This window comes from Elephas maximus, chromosome 3, assembly GCF_024166365.1.
Source record: "Elephas maximus indicus isolate mEleMax1 chromosome 3, mEleMax1 primary haplotype, whole genome shotgun sequence".
NCBI classification, from domain to species: domain Eukaryota; kingdom Metazoa; phylum Chordata; class Mammalia; order Proboscidea; family Elephantidae; genus Elephas; species Elephas maximus.
In genome coordinates, this window is record NC_064821.1 from 10570196 (window position 1) to 10592001 (window position 21806).

At 41.7% G+C, this 21806-nt stretch overlaps 2 protein-coding genes across 3 annotated transcripts in view; both read right to left on the reverse strand.

The window, feature by feature from the left end:
• LOC126072018 (adhesion G protein-coupled receptor E4-like) overlaps positions 1-21806 on the reverse strand; it is a 150342-nt gene that overhangs the window by 97952 nt on the left and 30584 nt on the right. The window lies entirely within an intron of this gene.
• LOC126072010 (adhesion G protein-coupled receptor E4-like) overlaps positions 1-21806 on the reverse strand; it is a 66110-nt gene that overhangs the window by 26326 nt on the left and 17978 nt on the right. For both annotated transcript variants that reach the window (XM_049876588.1, XM_049876587.1), the window contains exons 5-10: positions 14272-14348; positions 13419-13554; positions 10950-11057; positions 7778-7962; positions 6146-6313; positions 2179-2373 (exon numbers count right to left, since the gene is read on the reverse strand). In XM_049876588.1, the coding sequence (XP_049732545.1) occupies positions 2179-2373; positions 6146-6313; positions 7778-7962; positions 10950-11057; positions 13419-13554; positions 14272-14348 (869 nt within the window). The remainder of the gene's footprint in view (positions 1-2178; positions 2374-6145; positions 6314-7777; positions 7963-10949; positions 11058-13418; positions 13555-14271; positions 14349-21806) is intronic.

Genomic DNA, 21806 nt, shown 5'->3' on the forward strand with positions numbered 1-21806 from the left:
TGCAATACATCGTTTGATTTCTTGACTGCTGCTTCCATAGGTGTTGATTGTAGATCCAAGTAAAATGAATTCCTTGACAACTTCAATCTTTTCCCTTATCTCACTTTCTCTAGCCCCAGTCTTCCTCGGTTCCTTGGTGAACTTCAGGTGGCATCTATCCTCCCCCGGTTGTGCTTACTTTTTCCTCAGTCTATGCTGCTCTCTGTATCACTCAGAAATGGAAAACCCTATGAAGCACAGTTCTACTCTGCACACATAGGGTCGCCATGAGTCAGAAAACTTGACGGCAACTAACAACAACTACACTGACATGACCTCACTAATATAACAAAGAAAACCTACCCCCAATGGGATTGCATCCACAGGAATAGGGGTTATGATTTCAAGACATATTTTAGTGGGACATGATTCAATCCATAACACACCCTGATCTCTCCTGAGCTGCAAACTCTTATTTCCAATCGTCTGTTGGCTGTCTCTACTCAAGTGTCTGATAAGCACCTCCAGTTTAGCAGATTTAAACTCAGGTTCACCATCTCTTCTGTCCCAAATCTGTTCCTCCTTCTCTAGCTTGGTTAATGACATCACCATCCCTCTACCCAGTCTCCCAGGCTAGAAACCTCAGAGTCACGTTTATGTCTGCTTTCTCCCACGCCCACCACTTCCATCTTCACTTGGGCCCCAAGTCCAGCCAATTCCACTTCACAAATGTTTCTTAAATCAGACCCGCTTCCTCTTCCTTGGTTCATATTTTCACTAACTCTTACCATCACTCTTCTCCCTACTGCTAGCTTCATCTCACTCCAGCTTACCTCCACTATACCTTTGAAGGCCATATGGTGTTTGTCAAACAATTCTTTCAGGATACACATGGGCTTGCCATGAGTGGGGGCTGACTCAGCAGCAACTGGATTTTTATGCTGCCTCTCAGGGAGGAAAATAGTGTTTTCATAACCTTCTGGCTGTGGGATCATAGTCCTTTAGGACTAAAAGGAGATTTGGAGAGCACCTAGTTTTAATTTTCCTGGAAATACTGGAGATCGTGATCGCGATGAAAGTAAAAGCAAACATTTTTTGCTGAGTGTCTCAGTTGTCTAGTGCAGCTATAAACCAAAATGCCATGAGTGGAGAGCTTTAAGAAACAGGAATAATCCATTCCAGGCCACGGGCAAAGAGATTAGGAATTACTTCCAAAAATCAGCCAATGAAAACCCTTATGGATAACAACGGTCACATCTGTAACTAATCATGGGGATGGCTCAGGGCTGGGTGGTGTTTGTTCTGTCGTGCATGGGGTTGTCATGAGTCGGGGGCTGACTGGACAGCAGCTAACGGCCACAAAAACAACAATCCCACATTTCAGAGTGCAGGGTTGTCATTAGCAAGTAGCTGTCCAGCTAGGAACTACATTTCCCAGTCTCCATTGCAGTTAGGCGTGACGACATGTCTGAGTTCTAGCCAGTGGAACGTGAGATGGAAACCCATATAAACCTCACCCTCATGGGACTCCACCATGTTCTTTTCCCCTTCAATTAGGCCCAAATGGAATGGACAGCAGGGTGACCTTGGAAGCTGTATATGGAATATGGCAGAGCCTCCATTAGCCTCACGGTGGAGGATAGACACCCTGCAAATCTCTTGCCCACCTACTGATACCTAAGTGAAAAATTAACTACTAAATGGCATTGCACTAAAGGGAGTTCCTGAGTAGCACAATGATTGAGCACTCAGCTACTAACCAAAACGTTAGTGGTTCAAATCCACCCAGAGTGCCTCAAAAGAAAGCTCTGGTAATCTACTTCTGTCAGGTCACAGTCATGGAAAACCCTATGGAACACATTTGTGCTCTGAAACACATTGGGTCGCCGTGTGTCGCAATCAACTCCACGGCAACTGGTTTGGTTTACTGAGCTAAGCCACTGATATTTTGGGGTTTATATGTTATAGCAGCTAACGTCACCCTTTCTAATGCCATCAGTGACTCCCAGTCACTTTGCTAAGAGGCTTTAGAATGTGTGGGGCTTCTTCAAAGTTGAACAGGAGCACAGCTGAAATGGGGACCCTTGCTCTTCCTCCCACAGCCTTACTGCTGATTCTCGCCTCTCTCCCCCATCTTTTCTTAGGACAACATGGTGAGATTTTATTATGACAACAAGGCAATTTGGTTCAAAAACCTACCTCAGACTCAGTTTTATCAATCCCCACGAGGAAGAGCAGATGGGCCAAGAAGAGGCAGAGCGAGAGCTGCAGGTGGAGTGAGGTGCTGGTGTTCTGGATGGGACGGCACAGGAGGAAGGTGAGGGCTGCCAGGAGGAGGCACAGCAGAGAGAGGCTCAGGCCCACATAGGTAATCAGAGTCAACGCCGGATCTGCCTGTGAACCACAAAAGGAGGAATACGTTCCATTTCTTATCCCAGTAGTTATGGCTCTGATGGCAAGTCAGATGGGGTTCCCAGCTCAAGGGTCTCTCATGCAAGTCACTTAGCCTTGGTCTTCCCATCTTCAAAATGAAGGCAATAATGGCGGCACAATGGTTAAGCATTCGGTACTAACCATATAGGATGGTGGTTTGACCCACCTAGTGGCTCCGTGGGAGAAAGAGCTGGCCATCTCCTCCTCTAAAGATTACAGCCTAGAAAACCCTATGAGGCAGTTCTACTCTGTCACATTCGGTCTCATGAGTCAAAATTGTCTTGACGGCACCTAATGACAGCAACCACATAAGGCTGTTGAAAAACTGAAACCACTAGACCAGAATGCCCAATACAAATATCATGTGAACCGCGGAGGTAAATTAAAATTTCAAATAGCCACGTTAACAAATAATGTAAAAAAACAACATTTGAAATTAATATCATAATATATTTTATTCAACCTAATGCGTTCAAAATATCACCAGTTCCATTAGAGAAATGCAAATTAAAAGAACAATGAGATTCCATCTCACTCCAGCAAGGCTGGCATTAAGCCAAAAAACACAAAATAATAAATGTTGGAGAGGCTGTGGAGAGAATGGAACTCTTATTCACTGCTGGTGAGAATGTAAAATGGTACAACCACTTTGGAAATCTATCTGGCCTTTCCTTAAAAACTTAGAAATAGAACTACCATACAAACCAGAAATCTCACTCCTCGGAATATATCCTACAGAAATAAGACCCTTTAAACGAACAGATATATGCACACTCATGTTTATTGCAGCACTGTTTACAATAGCAAAAAGCTGGAAGCAACCAAGGTGTCCATCAATGGATGAATGGATAAATAAACTATGGTATATTCACACAATGGAATACTAAGCATCAATAAAGAACAGTGATGAGTCTGTGAAACATTTCATAACATGGAGGAACCTGGATGGCATTATGCTGAGTGAAATTAGTCAAATGCAAAAGGACAAATATTGTATAACACCACTATTATAAGATCTTGAGAAATAATTTAAACTGAGAAGAACACATTCTTTTGTGGTTAGGAGAGGGGGGAGGAAGGGAGGGTGGGAGAGGGTTATTTACTGATTAGATAGTAGATAAGAACTACTTTAGGTGAAGGGAAGGACAATACTCAATACAGGGAAGGTCAGCTCAACTGGACTGGACCAAAAGCAAAGAAGTTTCCTGGATAAACTGAATGCTTCGAAGGTCAAGGGAGCAAGGGCGGGGCTTTGGGGACTATGGCTTCTGGGGACATCTGAGTCAATTGGCAAAATAAATTCTATTAAGAAACCATTCTGCATCCCACTTTGAAGTGTGGCGTCTGGGGTCTTAAATGCTAACAAGTGGCCATCTAAGATGCATCAATTGGTCTCAACCCACCTGGATCAAAAGAGAATGAAGAACACCAAGGACACAAAATAATTATGAGCCCAGGAGACAGAAAGGGCCACGTGAACTAGAGACTTACATCATCCTGAGACCAGAAGAACGAGATGGTGCCCGGCCACAACCAGTGACTGCCCTGACAGGGAGCACAACAGAGAACCCCTGAGGGAGCAGGAGAACAGTGGGATGCAGACCCCAAATTCTCATAAAAAGACCAGACTTAATGGTCTGACTGAGACTAGAAGAATCCCGGGTCATGGTCCCCAAACCTTCTGTTGGCCCAGAATAGGAACCATTCCCAAAGGCAACTCATCAGACATGGAATGGACTGGACAATGGGTTGGAGAGAGATGCTGATGAGGAGTGAGCTACTTGTATCAGGTGGACACTTGAGACTGTGTTGGCATCTCCTGTCTGGAGGGGAGATGGAAGGGTAGAGGGGATTAGAAACTGACAAAACGGTCACGAAAGGAGAGACTGGAAGGAGGGAGCGTGCTGACTCACTAGGGGGAGAGTAAATGGGAGTATGTAGTAAGGTGTATATAAGTTTATATGTGAGAGACTGACTCGATCTGTAAACTTTCACTTAAAGCACAATAAAAATTATTTAAAAAAAAAAATCACCAGTTCAACAGCTGTACACCAATGTTCACTGCAGCACTGCTTACAATAGGCAAAAGGTGGAAACAACTGAAATGTCTATTAACAGGTGAATGGATAAACACAATGTGGTCCAACCATACAATGGAATATCACTGAGGCCCAAAGAGAAATGAAGTCCTGATGCATGCCACAACATGAGTGCACCTCGAAAGCATTATGTGGAGTGAGATAAGTCAGTTGAAAAGGACAAATACTGTATGACCTCACTTATATGAAATGGGCTAATATATAGAAACAAAAGATCATTGGAGGTTACCATGGGTGGAAACAAGGGGGAAAAGGTAGTTTTTGCTTAGGGGGCACTGTGTTTCCATTAATGGTGGTGGAATAATTTGGAAAAAAATACTGATAATGGCTTCACAACATGAGGAAAGTAATCAATGTCACTGAATTTACGTGTAGAAATTGTTGACCTGGCGAATGTTTTGGCGTGTATGTTTTCACTACAATAAAAAATATTATCAATTCAATGTGTAATCAGTGTAAAGCAATTATTAATGAGATAATTTATATTTTCTTTTTCATTTTAAGTCTTGAATCCTGATACATATTTGAAACTTATACCATATCTCAATTCAGGTGCTATATTTTCAATGGAGAATACGAAATGTGGTCCTACCAAATCAATAATGTTGTGTTTAACGCGTAAGTATTTTACGCTGCTTCAGTCTTTTAATTTAAATCCATTGAAATTAAATAAAATTAGGAATTCAATTCTTCAGTGCCACTTGGCACATTTCAAATGCTCACTAGCCACGTGAGGGTGGTGGTCCTATTGAAATGAGCAGAACTCAAATGTAATCTCCATGTAGGTTGGTATTTTTATCTTAGTCCCTGCCGTATTCCCAATGCCTAGAACAGCAGCTGGCATATAGTAGGCACTCCATAAATATTTGTTAAATGAATAAAATGAGGCCACGCATATAAAGCATTCAACACGATAGTTGTCATATAGCAAATACCCAGTAAATAGGAGCTAAAAAGAAATAGTGGAAGAAGTTAAGTAAATTTCTTGAAACCTGAGTTGCCTTTGACCTGATTGGGACTTGGGAAGTTCAGGGGCTATTCTTTGTCATTGGTGACAGCCAGTTACCTTCCTTTTGGTCTGATCAGGGAGGTATAGCTGTGATTCCCTCTTGCAGAATAGCAGATATTTTCTATTCCAGAACCCCTTGAACCTGACCATTGTAGGGCTTGCCAACTCAACTTCCCACTACAGGAGGTGCATTCTCTGTTACTTTGAGCTCACTCTGCCCATGTCCATGAAAATGGCAGAGAATTAGTGCCCCCTAGATTTTTTTTAGATGCAGTTCTCAACAAATGACTGGAAAGAGATGGTGTATCAGTGCCCCAGTTCCCTCACTCCTCAGTTAGGATAACTCTGAGGTGTGTGGCCTACACCGTCTCCCAGATCTTCCCAGAGGGAATTAAGCTCCAGTGGCCCACAGAGATGACTGATTTGATAATGTTCTCTGTATTGTTCTCTATCCTTCTCCTGTTTCACTTGCTCAGCCCCCTACTGCTGTTTCCTGGAATCACCTTCCAAGGAAGCTACTTGTATCTGAGTCCTTATCTTAGCATCTTTTTCTAAGATGTGGCGAGGATGACTTAGCTCACTGCACACAGTCACATTCAAAGGAGAGGACCATGAATCCTGGTACCTTGGGCATAAGAGCCATGAGGACAGCAAAGCTGGACAGATGGAAGCACTGGCATATGGTGTGAGAGTCGTTGCTTCCGATACGAGAGCAGCCTTCCCTTGACCAGCTGCCCCCCTCCTTCGATCCTTCCCAGTAGACACAGAATTGTTTTGTTCTTTCACCAACAGGCTGGAAAAACAATAGCATAGAAGTGAGTCTCTCTCTGGTTTTCTTACTTGCGTTTTATAGGTTGATCACAGGTGTACTGGGTTGGACCCTGGATTAGGAAAATCCCACTATCTTGAGTACTTGTGGGGAAGAGTTTCACACCACCACCTGTGCTATGGAGTTTCGTTTTCCTTAATTGTGTCCTTCTCTGCTCATCTCAGTGCCCTGGGGATTGACCTATGAACTGCTTCACCCAGGCTCTTTGTTGGCTGGATGGATTCCAGTGGGTTCTAGCAATGAGAGAGCCTGATAGGAGATCACTGGGCAAGAGAAGAGAGAGGGCAGGTGTTTCTTCCAGGCTATTTCCATCTCCCCACCCCCCCATCTGTCTGTTTGTCATACAGTGGTGGCTTGTGCATTGCTATGATACTGGAAGCTATTCTACCTGCATTTCAAATACCCATGGTAGACAGGTTTCAGCAGAGCTTCCAGACTAAGACAAACTAAGAAGAAAGATCTAGAAATTTACTTCTGAAAATTATTGTTGTTAGTTAGTTGCCACTGAATTGACCCCACGAATAACAGCAGAAAATATTGCTTGGTGGTGTGCCATCTTAATGATTTTTGCAACATTTCAGCTCATTTCTGTGGGCATTGTGTCAATCCCTCACATTGTGGGCATTGTGTCAATTTCTGTGGGCTAATTTCTGTGGGCATTGTGTCAATCCCTTAGACAACGAAAACTCTGTGGATCACAAAATATTTTTGGAGACTTTGACTCAATTACTTTGGACACATCATCAGGAAAGACCATTCACTAAAAAAGGACATCGTGCTTGGTAAAGTGGAGGGCCAGCAAAGGTGAGATGGATGAACACAGTGGCTACAACAATGGACTCAAACATACTAATGATCATGATGGTGGAGCAAGACTGGGCAACATTTTGTTCTGTTATACATAAGGTCACCAAGAGTAGGAGCTGACTCGACAGCAACTAACAACATTTCTATCTGCAGTTGGACAATTCCTCCTCCATTCCTCCAGTTTTCACTGGACTCAGTAATTCTAGTCCCTCTGTTACCCATTTAGGTTTAATGTAATCACGACGCCCCACTGTGGCAATCTTTGAGCGCCTCAACATCTTTCGTCAGTTCTCTTGACTCTGAACCATCAGAGTTGGATTCAGTTCCCTACCAGAGCCTTAGTACTCACCCTCCTCCCTTTGAGGCACTCTGGATGTAGTTCTTGGGTGATACAAACAGTTAAAGTGCTCAAACGCTAACTGAAAGGTTGGAGGTTCAAGCCTACCCATAGGCAACTGGGAAGAAAAGTCTGATGATCTACTTCCCCAAAATCATTCACTGACAGCTCCCTACGGAGCACAGCTCTACACTGACACCCATGGGGTGGCCATGACTCAGAACTGGCTCAATGGCAACTTGTGCTGGTCTTCTTGGGTAGAACCAGTCCTTGGTTTTGCTCACCTGAGTATGTTTAAAGGTCAGGAGGACAGGTTTGGACAGGGCAATTTTTTCCTTCGAGCCAATGGTGCCACTCACGACAAGAGAGTTCAGTTTCACTTCTTGCAGTCCTTTTCTGTCACTAAAATAGTTTTCATTGAGAATATCCCCAAGAGCACGATAGGTGATCAATGCAACAGCACTGTGATCTGTGACCATAGAAGAGAAATTTTTTAGGGCTTCCGGTTTGGGGAGTGTCTTACCTGAGGGTCCTGACAGTGAGCAAAGCCAGCAATTACTCAGCCATCATGGAGCAAACCTGCTTCTCCTGTTCATTATCATCAAGACCTTGGGTGATAGACAGCATTGAGTGTGGCTCAATTAGCAGCTGCCCAGCCATTATCAAACTGAACCTGCCCCTTCCTCTCCATTGTCCTCAAGACCCTGAGTGCTGCATGTTGCTCAGTTCCTGCCTTAAGATTGTCATACCCACTTTACTAGCCTCAAAAGTGTCCCAAAGTAATCCAAACCTCATTAAGGCCTAATTGAATGTTAAGATCTCCACCCAGGGCTGGACTTATCTGCCATTTTCAGTACATACTAAGGGGGAAAAAATGCAATTTTCTTAGCGAACTTATGTGCCATTATAACTTATGTAGTCCATGATGTTTGTATGTCGTTCCTTGCGAAGGACGGTATAAGAGGTTCTGCCTCTCTTTGTTTGGAAAGCTGGATTTCAGATATACACCTCCTTGCTCCTTGCCTGCGTGCTTGCAGTAAAAGCTCTTCCTCCCTCCTCACCTCGGTGTGTTTTAATTGATGAGAAGCCACACCAGGCCAGTCCAGCTTCGGGTAACAATGAGGCAAACCTAAAGTAGAGTTCAAATTGCCTTTGGAAACCCCTTAAATTGCCCATGTAATACGCTGCATGTTGTTTTGGGTTCAGTGTTTACATTATGTAATACTAATATGATGCACTACACAGTATAAGAGGTTTCCATGGAAAACATGTAAATCAATGTGCTGTGAAAATATCTATGAATCCTTAAATATCAGAGTCAGGAGGCAAGAAGCTTGCCCTCAGAGGGGTAGGTGAAACTCACATGGGATGAGGAAACTGCGCATTCCCATCTTTCATCTTTAGTTCATGCTGGGGATCTAATTGAGTGGAAAGGTATGTAGGGTAGCCAATTCCATTTAATTTTTTCTTTCTCTCTCCCTCAAATTCTCTCCCTCCCCCTTTCTGCCCTCCCTTTGACTTGCTGACCTTCTCTCCCTTTATCTCTCTGACTTTCTATAACTCTATCCTTGTCCCTACGACCCTCACCTCCTGTCTCTCATCTCCAGCCCTTTTGTGCTCTGACCCTCTATCCTTCTGTGTCTATGGCCCTTAGTTCCTGTCTCTCTCGCAAGACTGTACAGCTTGAAAATCCAAAAATATTTTACTATCTGTCTCTTTATAGAAAAAGTATATAAACCTGTAGGATAGAGGAAAACCAAATGACAACAAAACAATTCTCAAAAGACTCAGTTGTAAAGAGAAATGAAGTCCTGATGCATGCTGCAACACGGATGAACTTTGAAAACATCATCCTTAACGAAGTCCCCCACAGAAAGACAAGTACTATGAAATACCACTTATATGACATAAGCAAATATATAGAAACCAGAGATTATTAGCTGTTACCAGGGCTGAAAGGGAGGGGAACAGGGGGAGTTCTTACTTAGGGGACACTGAGCTGCTGTTAATGTTGGTGAAATGATTTGGAAAAGGATATAGAGAGAATGGGTGCACAACTTGAAGTATGTAACTAATGTCACTGAATTGTACATGTAGAAATTGTTGAGATGGCATATGTTTTGTTATGTAGATTTTCACAACAACAAAAAAATTTTTTTTAAAGATACATAACATGTAGAAAAAGTTTTAAAACAAGCACTCAAGATAAAAAGATAACAATGTTTGGATAATATTATCTGCTGTATGGATAAGAGTTCCTTTTAAATATCATAAGTAAAAATCTTTTGAATCTGGAGGAAATTTTAAAAAAAGATATTAATAAGTGAGAGCAACCCTTATTATCATGTAAAAATCATAACCACCTGAAAAGCCTCTAATGCTATAGAGGAGCGGTTAAAAATTATTTGTATTTCTGGAATAAAAACCAGAATTATTATTTCAACAACAACAACAAAAAGAACCTTCTCAAGGGAAAAAGTGTTCAGAGCAATGATCATCTACCCCTGTTGAGTGTTGAGTTGAGTAGTTGCCTTTTTAAACCATCACATGGAAACAGGAAATGCATCAACCTCACCCTTTTAAAAAAGTGTGTCAAGGGATCCCTGTTTGACCCTGGTGTGAGTCCCAAAGTATACACTCCTTGCCTGCTCAGAGGCCAAGGCAGAGCTTTCAATTCTACCATGTACAATCTCCCTACTTTGGAAACTTTTAGAGGATGTGTTATGGACTGAATGGTGTCCTCCCAATATATGTGTGGAGCCCTGGTAGCACAGTGGTTAAACATTCAGCTGCTAACTAAAAGATGGGTAGTTCGAATTCAACAGCTTCTCCTTGGAAACCCTATGGGGCAGTTCTATCCTGTCCTATACGGTTGCTATGAGTCAGAATCCATTCAAGGTAATGGGTTTGGTTTAATACATATGTAGTAAATGCGAACCCCTATACTTGTGGTTTTAATCCCATTTGGGAATGGATTTTCTTTGTTATACGAATGAGACAATATTAGTGTAGGGTGTGTTTTAGTCAATATCTTTTGAGATATAGAAGAGATGAAACAAGTAAGTGAGGAAGCAGAGATGGGGAAGAGAGATGCCACACCACATAAGATCACAAAGGAACCAAGAAACAAAAGCTTGAAAGAGATAAAAACCTTCCCCCAGAGTCATCAGAGAGAGAAAGTCTTCCCCTAGAACTGGTTCCCGGTATTCAGACTTCTAGCTTCCTAAACTGTGAGAAAATAAATTTCTGTTTCTTAAAGCCACCCACTTGTGGTATTTCTGGTGTGGAATCACTAGATAACTAAGACAATTCCCACCCCTTGTCCAAAACCAAAACCAAAACCAAACCCAGTGCCATCGAGTTGATTCCAACTCATAGAGACCCTATAAAGTCACCTGGAAATGAGACACGGTGCCTAGAATTTTAGCTCAAGAGAATCCATCTTAAACATAGTACCTGTTCTGGTTTCTGTGAAAGCATGGGCACACTCAATATCCATTGTGTTATTTCCAGCTTCCAAAATTGTTTCCTTGCTTGGCTTATTGCACCTCTTGGTTTCATAGACTGTAAACATAAAGAAAGTGATCCTGCTTTGCTTGCTTCTCACGCCTAAGGCTCGCTGAAGAGCTCTCTTCTTTGGAAGACTCACTATTTGTAATTTCATCTCATGCATGCTCCAAAGTCAAGGTAGACCAAATGGCACTCTCCTCCCCCAACACACATATACTTCATACTGCTGAGTATAAAGTGGTCAAAATGATCTAAGCAACACACACTGGTGACACAAACCAAGAAGAGAGGAGATGGTCATGCTTCCCAGAGCTGGCACTAAAGTGGGCAAGGTAAATCTTTACCACAGGAAACTAAAAGGGAAGAAAAAATTTAAGAATGTACTTTGGAGTGCCCACTTAAGGAGAGAACTTAATTTTTTTTAAGCAACCATTTAAAGGTTTTCCAGGAAATAGTCAACTGGGAATAGATTGTACTTGGGAGGGATCTTTTGGGTAAACTCTCTCAGCCATATAAGGACAAAATCTGACAAAAGATCACCCTCATAAAAGTTTTGGTACACAGAGTTTGTCTCTGGAGAGGTGAGAAAATTTGTCTAGGGGCTATAAGAGAGACTATTCATTGGCCCCATATGCATTCACCTCTTTTTTCTTTCGGAACTTTTGTGCACCGTCAAGTCGATTTCGACTTATACTGAACCTATAGGACAGTGTACAACTGCCCCATAGGGTTTCCAGGGAGTGGCTGGTAGACTGAAACTGCAGATCTTTTGGTTAGCAGCCTGAGCTCTTAACCAGTTCACCACCAGGGCTCCAAATTTAAGCTAAGCTCAAGTCATTTCCCAGCCTTTTTTGCATGTAAGTGGAGCCATGTAATTAACAGAGGGGTGACCAGAAGTGGTGTGTGCTAAAGAGTATGGGCAGGCCTTTGGCTTCTCCTCTTTCCCCTTCCCACTGGCTGGTAAGAGGATGTGAAACTACAGCCACCATCTTGAAATACGGATGCAAGTTGGACATTGAGGATAGCATGTCTTGGAAGGACCATGGAACTGTCACATCAGTCATTGGCTCTTTATGTTCAAATTGTAAAAAATAAATCTCTCTCTATTTAAGCTATAGTTATTTTGGTCTTTGATATACCACCAGATCCTGTATCTTAATACAGAAACTAGGTTTATGTGGAACATTTATCAACACAGAACATAAATCAAGCCTCAATAAATTCAAAAGCGTTGAAATTTTAGAATATGCTTTTAGACCACAGCAGAATTAAATAAGAAATCATTAACAACAACAACAAAAAAGGTAACTAGAAAAGCTCCAAATATTTGGAAATTAAATAAAACACTTCTAAATAACCCATAAAGATTCCTGGAAGCACGAAGATTAAGTGCTCGGCTGCAAACTGAAGATTGGCAGTTGAAACCCACATAGCAGCTCTGTGGGAGAAAGACCTGGGGATTTGCCCCTATAAATATTACAGCCAAGAAATCCTATGGTCCAGTTCTTCTCTGTTACATGGGGTCACTATAAGTCAGAACTGACTCAGTGCCATCTGGCAACAACAACAAATAACCCATGAAACAAAGGAAAAATGACAAATAAAATTTTTAAACATTTCAACTGAATGATAATGAAATCCCAACAGAAGAAAATATGCAGAATGCAGCCAAAGCAGTCCTTAGAGGGAAATTTATAGCTCTAATTTATAGCTAAATTTATAACTTGAATACACATGCTATAAAAGAAGAAAGGTTTTGAAATCAAGGATCTACTATACTAAGTCAAGAAGCTAGAAAACACAAAGCAAACTAAACCTGAAGAAAGTAGAAGAAAGGAAATAATGAAGACAAGAGCAGACATCGATGTAAAAAGAAAGCTATGGATAGAAAAAAAACCCAACAAAGCCAGAAGATGGTTCTCTGGAATGCTTGACAGATACCAGGGCTAAGGAGATTTCTGAAAAGGAAGGGAACTAGAGTTATCCCCCCATTCCCTTTTGAGGTTTAAAATTGTTAGAACCACTTGTGTGGATGAGGATGGTCCTCACTCAGGTTTACCGGAATGAAGGGTACCATGGGACCCCAGTGGAGGAAAGAGGAGGGACCAGTTATCTGCACCAGGTTTAGATTGTCCTAGTACCATATGTAACTGAGTATACGGGATCTTTCTGATCCAGCCATAGAAGCATGGTGGGTATAGTCCTAAGTACTTTGCACCATACCAAGGGGATTTGGAAAGAGGAAGATAGCTGGTTTATTCCCTTGGGTTTGTATTTGAAAGCAGAGCCCCACTTGTGTAGAGCCTCCATGTGGAAAATCTTTAATGCTTGGATCTAAAAGATTTCTTCAATCCTAGAACTCGACCATGCCAGGAGCCAGATCCCTTTATGGGGACCATTTAAGGAGTTTCTTACCTATATCAAGCACAGGATCCTCATACTTTCCTGGAGAAACGAAAGTCTGATTCCATATACTTAATTCCACCTCCTGAATTAGTTGGGTAGCCACTTTTGCAATGTCCTTTTTGGTCCCATTTTTCCATGTATTTTTCTTTAAAAGAAATAAAGCTAATTAGATAAAACCTTACTGAAACTTAAGAAAGTGAGAACATGGGTAAGTGTGGTTGGGTGATCCCATCAGGTATTGCTATGGATCACAAGGATTCCATCTTATTGTGCATGGGTCCACCATGAGATGGTGGTTGACTAGATGGCAGCTAACAACAACAACAACAACAAATTCTGTGCTGTCAACTTGCTATTTGGTTTCTCATTTATCCCTCACAGCCCTGTGAGGGGTATATCATTGCTACATCTTATTTATGAGACCAGTTAAGAGGTTGAGATCTCTGGAACCTACAAGGAGTTCATTATGGAGAAAGACAGGGGATGGGAGGGCGTGGGGGGTGAGGTTCTAGATATATGATGCAGGGCTTTGAATGACAGCTGGAGCATTTTAACTCTATTCCAGGGTTTCTCAATCTCAACACTATTAACATTTGGAACTGGATAATTCTTAGTTTCAGGGGGTGTTGCTCTGTACATTGTAAGATGTTGGGCAGCATCCCTGGTCTCTACCTGCTACCTATGAAGAGTGTACACATACACGAACACACCCCAGTAATGACAACCAAAAAACGTCTGCAGACATTGCCAAATGCCCCCTGGGGTGGGGACATATTCAGCTCCAATCGAGAACTGCTCTATCCTGGAAGTCACAGGGACCCATGGTGGTGCTTGTGCAGGAGAATGACATGGTAAGACTGACCAACTGTATCCAAGTCTGGGCTGCATCCTCACTCATACAAACATCCACCGGTGGCTGGGTCGTCATACCTTTGTGCTCTGGAAAAGAAAAATAGCCATTAGAATGGAATATGGGAGAGAACATGTCACTGGTCACATCCCTTCTTCCAATCACCCTTGAGTGAGGTCTTTCCTTGATGCTTCCACCAGCACCACTAGCAGTTGCCATCGAGTTGGCCCTGACTCGTGGTGACCCCATGGGCTCTATGGGGTTTTTAATGGCCACGTTTTTGGAAGCAGATCACCAGGACTGTCTTCTGAGACACCTCTTGGTGGATTTGAATCTCCAACCTTCTGGTGAGCAGCCAAATGCATTAAGTGTTTGTACCAGTCAAGGGCTCTAATGCATCCACCCAAACCAAAATGAAACCCACTGCCATTGAGTTGATTTGGACTCATAACAACCCTATAGGACAGAGTAGAACTGCCCCATAGACTTTCCAAGTAGCGCCTGGCAGATTTGAACTGCTGAACTCTTGGCTAGCCATAGCATTTAACCACTACACCATCAGGGTTTCCGAATGCACCCACGGCCCATTCTAATTCCCCTCTGAAAATAAAAAAAGCAAGAAACCAATTGCCATCAAGTCAATTACAACTTTTGGTGGCCCTGTGTGACGGAGCAGAACTGCTCCACAGGGTTTTCTTGGCTCTAATCTTAACAAAAGTAGATCACTAGGCCTTTCTCCCATGGCGCCGCTGGGAGGGTTCGAACCTCCAGCCTTTAGGTTAGTAGTTAAGTGAAAACCACTTGCTCCATCCAAGGATCTTGATTTTCTCCTAAGGAGTCCAAAATATCTCCTAAAGTAGAAACTTGCAAAGGGATTTAGCATGAGGCCTTCCATTCAAGAACTCGGTCAACAATATTTATTGAGTGCCTACTAAAAGCCAGGCATGATGCTAGGCCTTGTGGACATGTGTTAGTAAGAGGGACAAACCTTGTGGAGGTGGGGGTCTACAATTAAATTAATTTGTCATTGCATGTTTCTTTAATAAAAATTAGCATAGTGCGCTTATGAAATACCTCCAGGTGAAGGGGGGAAGGTGCAGATGGCAAAAAAAAAAAGTAGAACTTGAATATTATTTGCATAAAAATACAGTTATTAAATGATTGCAGTGGTACAACACGTGTCATATCTAGTGCTGCCAAACAGAAATTCCACAAGCGTTCAGCTTTAACAAAGAAAAATTTATTTTCTCATAGCCTAGGAGGCTACAGGTATGAATTCAGGGCACCAGCTCCAAGAGAAGGCTTTCTCTCTCTGTTGGGTCTTGGGGAAGCTCCTTATCAATCTTACCCTGGGTCTAGGAACTTCTCAGTGCGGGGACCCCAGGTCCAAAAGACACACTTCTTTCTTGGTGGTATGAGGTCCGTCTCTCTCCGCTACCTTCTCTTTCCTTTTATCTCTTGTAAGATAAAAGGTGACACAGACCACATCACAGGGAAACTCCCCTTACATTGGATCAAGGCTGTGACCTGAGTAAAAGTGTTGAATCCCACCCTAATCTTTTTTTAACATAACCTAATCTTGTCTCATTAACCACAGGCAGATATTGGGATTTATAACACATAGGAAAATCACATCAGATCATAAAATAAAGGACAATCACACAATATGAAATATGGGCATCATATTTTGGGGGAACACAATTCAATCCATGACAACATGCTTTTAAAATATACGGCGGAGTGATTTGGGAGTAACTAGCAGAAGACCATTCCTCTTCAAGTTGTCATTCCCAGCATAGCAGACTATATGATTGTCTGATATGAAATGGCCACTATCAGTCCATTTCAGCTCACTAACGCCTAGGGTATCGATGTTTATGGTTTTTATTTCACTTTTGATGATTTTCAATTTTCCTAGATTCATATTTCACACAACTTGGAGAGGAATGGTGTTGCATTCATAGTCAAAAAGAACGTTTCAAGATCTATCCTGAAGAATAACCCTGTCAGTGATAGGATAATATCTATACATCTACAAGAAAGACAACTATTCTTCAGATTTCTGCACCAACCACTAAGGCCAAAGATGAAGAAATAGAAGATTTTTATCAGCTGTTGCAGTCTGAAATTGATCAAACATGCAATCAGGATGCATTGATAATTACTGGTGATTAAAATGTGAAAGTTGGAAACAAAGAAGAAGGATCAGTAGTTGGAAAATATGGCCTTGGTGATAGAAACAATGCCGGAGATCGAATGAGAGAATTTTGCAAGACCAAGACTTCTTCAATGCAAATACCTTCTTTAACCAACATACTTGGTGACTATAAACATGGACCTCACCAGATAGAACACACAGGAATCAAATTGCCTACATCTGTGGAAAGAGGCCACGGAAAAGCTCAATATCATCAGTTAGAACAAGGCCAAGGGCCGACTGTGGAACACACCATCAATTGCTCACATGCAAGTTCAAGCTGAAACTGAAGAAAATCAGAGTAAGTCCACGAGAGCCAAAATATGACCCTGAGTATATCCCACTGATTTTGACACCATCTGAAGAATAGATTTGACACACTGAGCACTAGTGACTGAAGACCAGAAGAGTTGCAGAATGACATCAAGGACATCATACATGAAGAAAGCAAGAGGTCATTGAAAAGACAGGAAAGAAAAAAAGACCAAGATGGATGTCAGAGGAGACTCTGAAACTTGCTCACGAATGTTGAGCAGTGAAGGCAAAAGGAAGAAATGATGAAGTCAAAGAACTGAACAGAAGGTTTCAAAGGACTGCTCGAGAAGACAAAGTAAAGTATTATAATGACATGTGCAGAGAGCAGGAGATAGAAAACCAAAAGGGAATAACATGCTTGGCGTTTCTCAAGCTGAGAGAACTGAAGAGAAAATTCAAGCCTCGAGTTGCAATAGTGAAGGATTCTATGAGGAAAATATTAAATGATGCAGGAAGCATCAAAAGAAGATGGAAGAAATGCACAGAGTCATTATACCAAAAAGGATTTGTCGATAGTCAACCATTTCAAGAGGTAGCATACGATCAGGAACCGATGGTACTGAAGGAAGAAGTCCAAGGCGCACTGAATGCATTGGCAAAAAAACAAGGCTCCAGGAATTGATGGAATATCAATTGAGATATTTCAACAAACAGAAGCAGTGCTGGAGGTGCTCACTTGTCTATGCCAAGAAATATGGAAGACAGCTTCCTGGCCAACTGACTGGGAGAGATCCTCATTTATGCCTATTCTGAAAAAAGTTGATCCAACTGAATCTGGAAACTTTAGAAAAATATTAATATCACACGCAAGCAAAATTTTGCTGAAGATCATTCAAAAACGGCTGCAGCAGTATATTGACGGGGAACTGCCAGAAATACAGGCCGGTTTCAGAAGAGGATATGGAACCAGGGATATCATTGTTGATGTCAGATGGATCCTGGCTGAAAGCAGAGGATACCAGAAGGATGTTTACCTGTGTTTTATTGACTATGCAAAGGCATTTGACTGTGTGGATCATAACAAATTATGGATAAGATTGAGAAGAATGGGAATTCCAGAACACTTAATTGTGCTCATGAGGAGCCTGTACATAGATCAAGAGGGCGTTGTTCAGACAGAACAAGGGGATACTGATTGGTTTAAAGTCAGGAAAGGTGTGCGTGAGGGTTGTATCTTTTCACCATACCTATTCAATCTGCATGCTGAGCAAATAATCCAAGGTGCTGGACTATATGAAGAAGAATGAGGCATCGGGATTGGAGGAAGACTCATTAATAACCTGGGTTATGAAGATGACACAACCTTGCTTGCTGAAATACAAGAAGACTTGAAGCACTTACTGATGAAGATCAAAGACTACAGGTTTTAGTACAGATTTCACCTCAACATAAAGAAAACCTAAACCCTCACAACTGGACCAATAAGCAACATCATGGTAAATGGAGAAAGGACTGAATTTGTCAAGGATTTGGTTTTACTCAGATCCACAATCAATGCCATGGCAGCAGCAGCTGCCATGATATCCAAAGATATCAAAAGGCATATTGTACTGGGCAAATCTACTGCAAAAGACCTCTTTAAAGTGTGGAAAAGCAACGATGTGACTTTGAGGACTAAGGTGCATCTGTCCCAAGCCATGATAATTTCAATCCCCCCATATGCATGCAAAAGGTGGACAATGAGGAAGGCTGAGGAAGGATTGATGCCTTTGAATTGTGGTGTTGTGAAGAATATTGAATAAACCCTGGACTGCCAGAAGATTGAACAAATATGTCTTGGAAGAAGTACAGCCAGAGTGCTCCTTGGAAGTGAGGACTTCGTCTCACACATTTTGGATATGTTAACAGGAGGGACCAGTCCCTGGAGAAGGACATCATCCTCGTTAAAGTAGACGGTCAACAAAATGATGAACACCCTCAAAGAGATGGATCGACACAACGGCTGCAACAATGGGTTCAAGCATAGCAACAATTGTGAGGATGGCGCAGGACCAGGCAGTGTTTTGTTCTACCGTACAGAGGGTTGCTGTGAGTCAGAGCCTACTCGATGGCACTTAAGAACGACAATAACAAGGTTTTAATCCTAGAAATCCCTCTTCTCTTCATTTCAAAATGAAACAATAGCAATATGTGATCACCGAAGATACTGATGTACTTTGTGGAATGCCTAGTGTATAATAAATGCTGAATCCATTTTGAACCAGTTTCTTCTGAAAATGTTAATCTAAATTCCCGAACTGTGTTTATGATCAGGAAATTCAGGTCCTGGAATCATCTGGATCTCCTTCTTCTTCCTCCTTTTGTGTAACCTTTAGGAAGTACACAATTACAAACTGATGTTCTGGCTTCTACGCAAGACACGTCAGCAAAGGCTCATCCTAAAATGGATTTCAAATTGGAATAATAACAGCTAATTTGTTCACCTGCCCACTGGGCATCAGGAGCTTTCCTCAGCAAGTTATTGTGATGGTTCTCTGAGATTCTATGATGCTATTCGTTTTACGGATGTGAAAGCCAGGTTCAGGGAGGTTGGATGACTTGCTCAGGCATCTCTCTCAGCAGCTTGGGTTCTTAACCACCTCACTCTGCTCCGCACACATGCCAGGACCTGGGAAAACCAGAAACTCAGGGGGAACCTGGGAGCACACCCCTCCACCTAGGGACGAATATGCCCTGTTTCGCTGGGAGGGAACTCACGTTTCTCTGCACTTTCAGGAGAAGCTGAGTTTAGTAAACCCGGACCCTCTGCCTGGTCGTCTGGTATTTTGACTATATTATCACCCTGTTTTCTGGAGGCAATTTGGCTGAAAGCACCGACATAAGCGTGGAATGGAAGTTCTGTTAAGGGTTCTTAACGTTTATTCTCGATGGAATTGAGTGAAACTATCTCAACATGATAACCACATCGTTGTTTCTATAAAAAATGGGCCAAGATTTTAAAGGTCAAAAGTATCACCTTCCATACTTTTACTTTTCCACTGTCAGCAAGTGAATGGATTTCCAGTAGTGAGACCTAGTGAACACACAGCTCTAAATCAAGTATGTGGACCAGGTTTCTTAGACACGCACTGTGTTTTTAATTGATAGAATATGATTGCTTAGATTAATTCACATTTCTTAATATTGGCCAGATTTCCCCCTTTTTTTTCCTTTAAAAAGCAAAATAAGGCTTCCTTTCAGAGTTGAAAGCATATTTTATTGATTCAAGTAACTATCAGAAGAGACTTATTTAAATTAAGAGTGGAGAACTGGGTAGAATATGGCTCATTTTATCCCTTACAAAAAAATACATACATATATATGTATGTATATATATTTCTTTTATTTTTCCTGTCAGAACTTATGAGTTGGAATCAGTTAACGGCTTGGTTTTTGTTTTATTTTTACTTAGTCAACTTCTGTTCTGTTTTCTTCTCAAACTTGTTATCTGTTGATTTACCATATACATGTATATAAAGGACTGGTTATAACATAATAAAATAGTCATGTTATAAACAAATCAAAACCTACCAAAGTACTGAAACAGAACCAATGAAAATAGATCATAACACTGAGGGGAAAAAGAAAAGAAAAAGAAAGTTGGAATGAGCCAGCCTCAGCGTTAGAAGCTCTGGCACAATGACAACTGAGCATATAAGAATTTGGGAGACTTTATGACCACCTGCTTTTTTCCACACTTATCAGCTGAAATAAAAATTCTGTTTGCTGTTGCACTAAGAGCAATTTCCTAGAGAAAACAAGTCCTCAACCTAAATAGAAACCACATTTGGAATTTTTACATTATCTTTTCATTTTGCACAACTCAGAGTAACTCACATGGAGCAAATGTCCCACCTGAACGGCACCCTCTCTGCTTATCTCTGAAACACAGAGAGACTGAATCACTGTTAACTCATAACAGTGCTGGTCACCTGTTGTATGGAAAAAAGAAGATGAAAGACTGAGACTTACATGTGCCTGACCCAATGGTTCGATTTAATTAGACTATGATGTGGACATTCTGAGTTATACAATATTTTCCATAATAATTATATGCTATGGAGACACCAGAAGTCCTCATGGTGCAGTGGTTAAAGCACTTGGCTGCTAACCAAAAGTTCAGCAGTTCAAACCCACCAGTTGATCCGTGGGAGACAGATGTGACAGTCTGCTTCCGTAAAGATTTACAGCCTTGGAAACCTTACAGGGCAGTTCCACCCTGTCTTATACGGTCACTATCAGTTGGAATTAACTGGATGGCAATGGTTTTTTTTTTTTTTTTTTTTTTTTATGGAGACATCTATGAAAAGCCTAATGTGATCATTTAAGTGCAAAATCCCTGACAGAACACTACTATATTTTCCAAACTAAATTCACATTACAGGCTTCTAATGGATGCTATGATTACGCATGGATGTAATCAGCAGCGTTTGCCAAAATAAAACCTGTCACTGTGAAATACTCAGTAAGTTCAATTTCCATCAGTCCATATTATGTGTTTTCTGAGCCATATGATTTCAGTGAGAGGGTAAAAGCTAAGTGAGAAACTAAAAATCCCTGGACAAAGCTCCTTCTTATGTGCCATACAAAAATGCATGGTCATTAGGTGTCTTTTATAGCTCATAATCGCCAAACAACTGGCTTCTCTTTTGTCTTTTATGCTCAGAGGCACTCCATTAGAAGGTTGTCTTATGCTCCCTAGGATGAAAAACAAAAGGTCTACACTAATTTAAATGCATAATCTTCATGAGGCAACTCCAAGGACATGTGCACCATTAGAAGAATCCCATGGTCAGTGGGGGCAAAATGGGGAAAATCAGAGGGTCAGGGAGTCACTGGAGATGCTGAGACAGAAAAGGGACACACAGAAGCCTGCACAGCACAGGAGGGAAATAGTCACAGGCCAAGGCACAGTAGTGCTGGGAAATTCAGCTGAGATGCTTACTGATAATCTTGCCATTGGCTTCCAGAGGAGGCTGGCAGCAATATGGTTTGTCATGTAGTGTTCCTTCTAGGTAGCTCACAATGCTCCATGTCTATTATTCACAATCTCTCT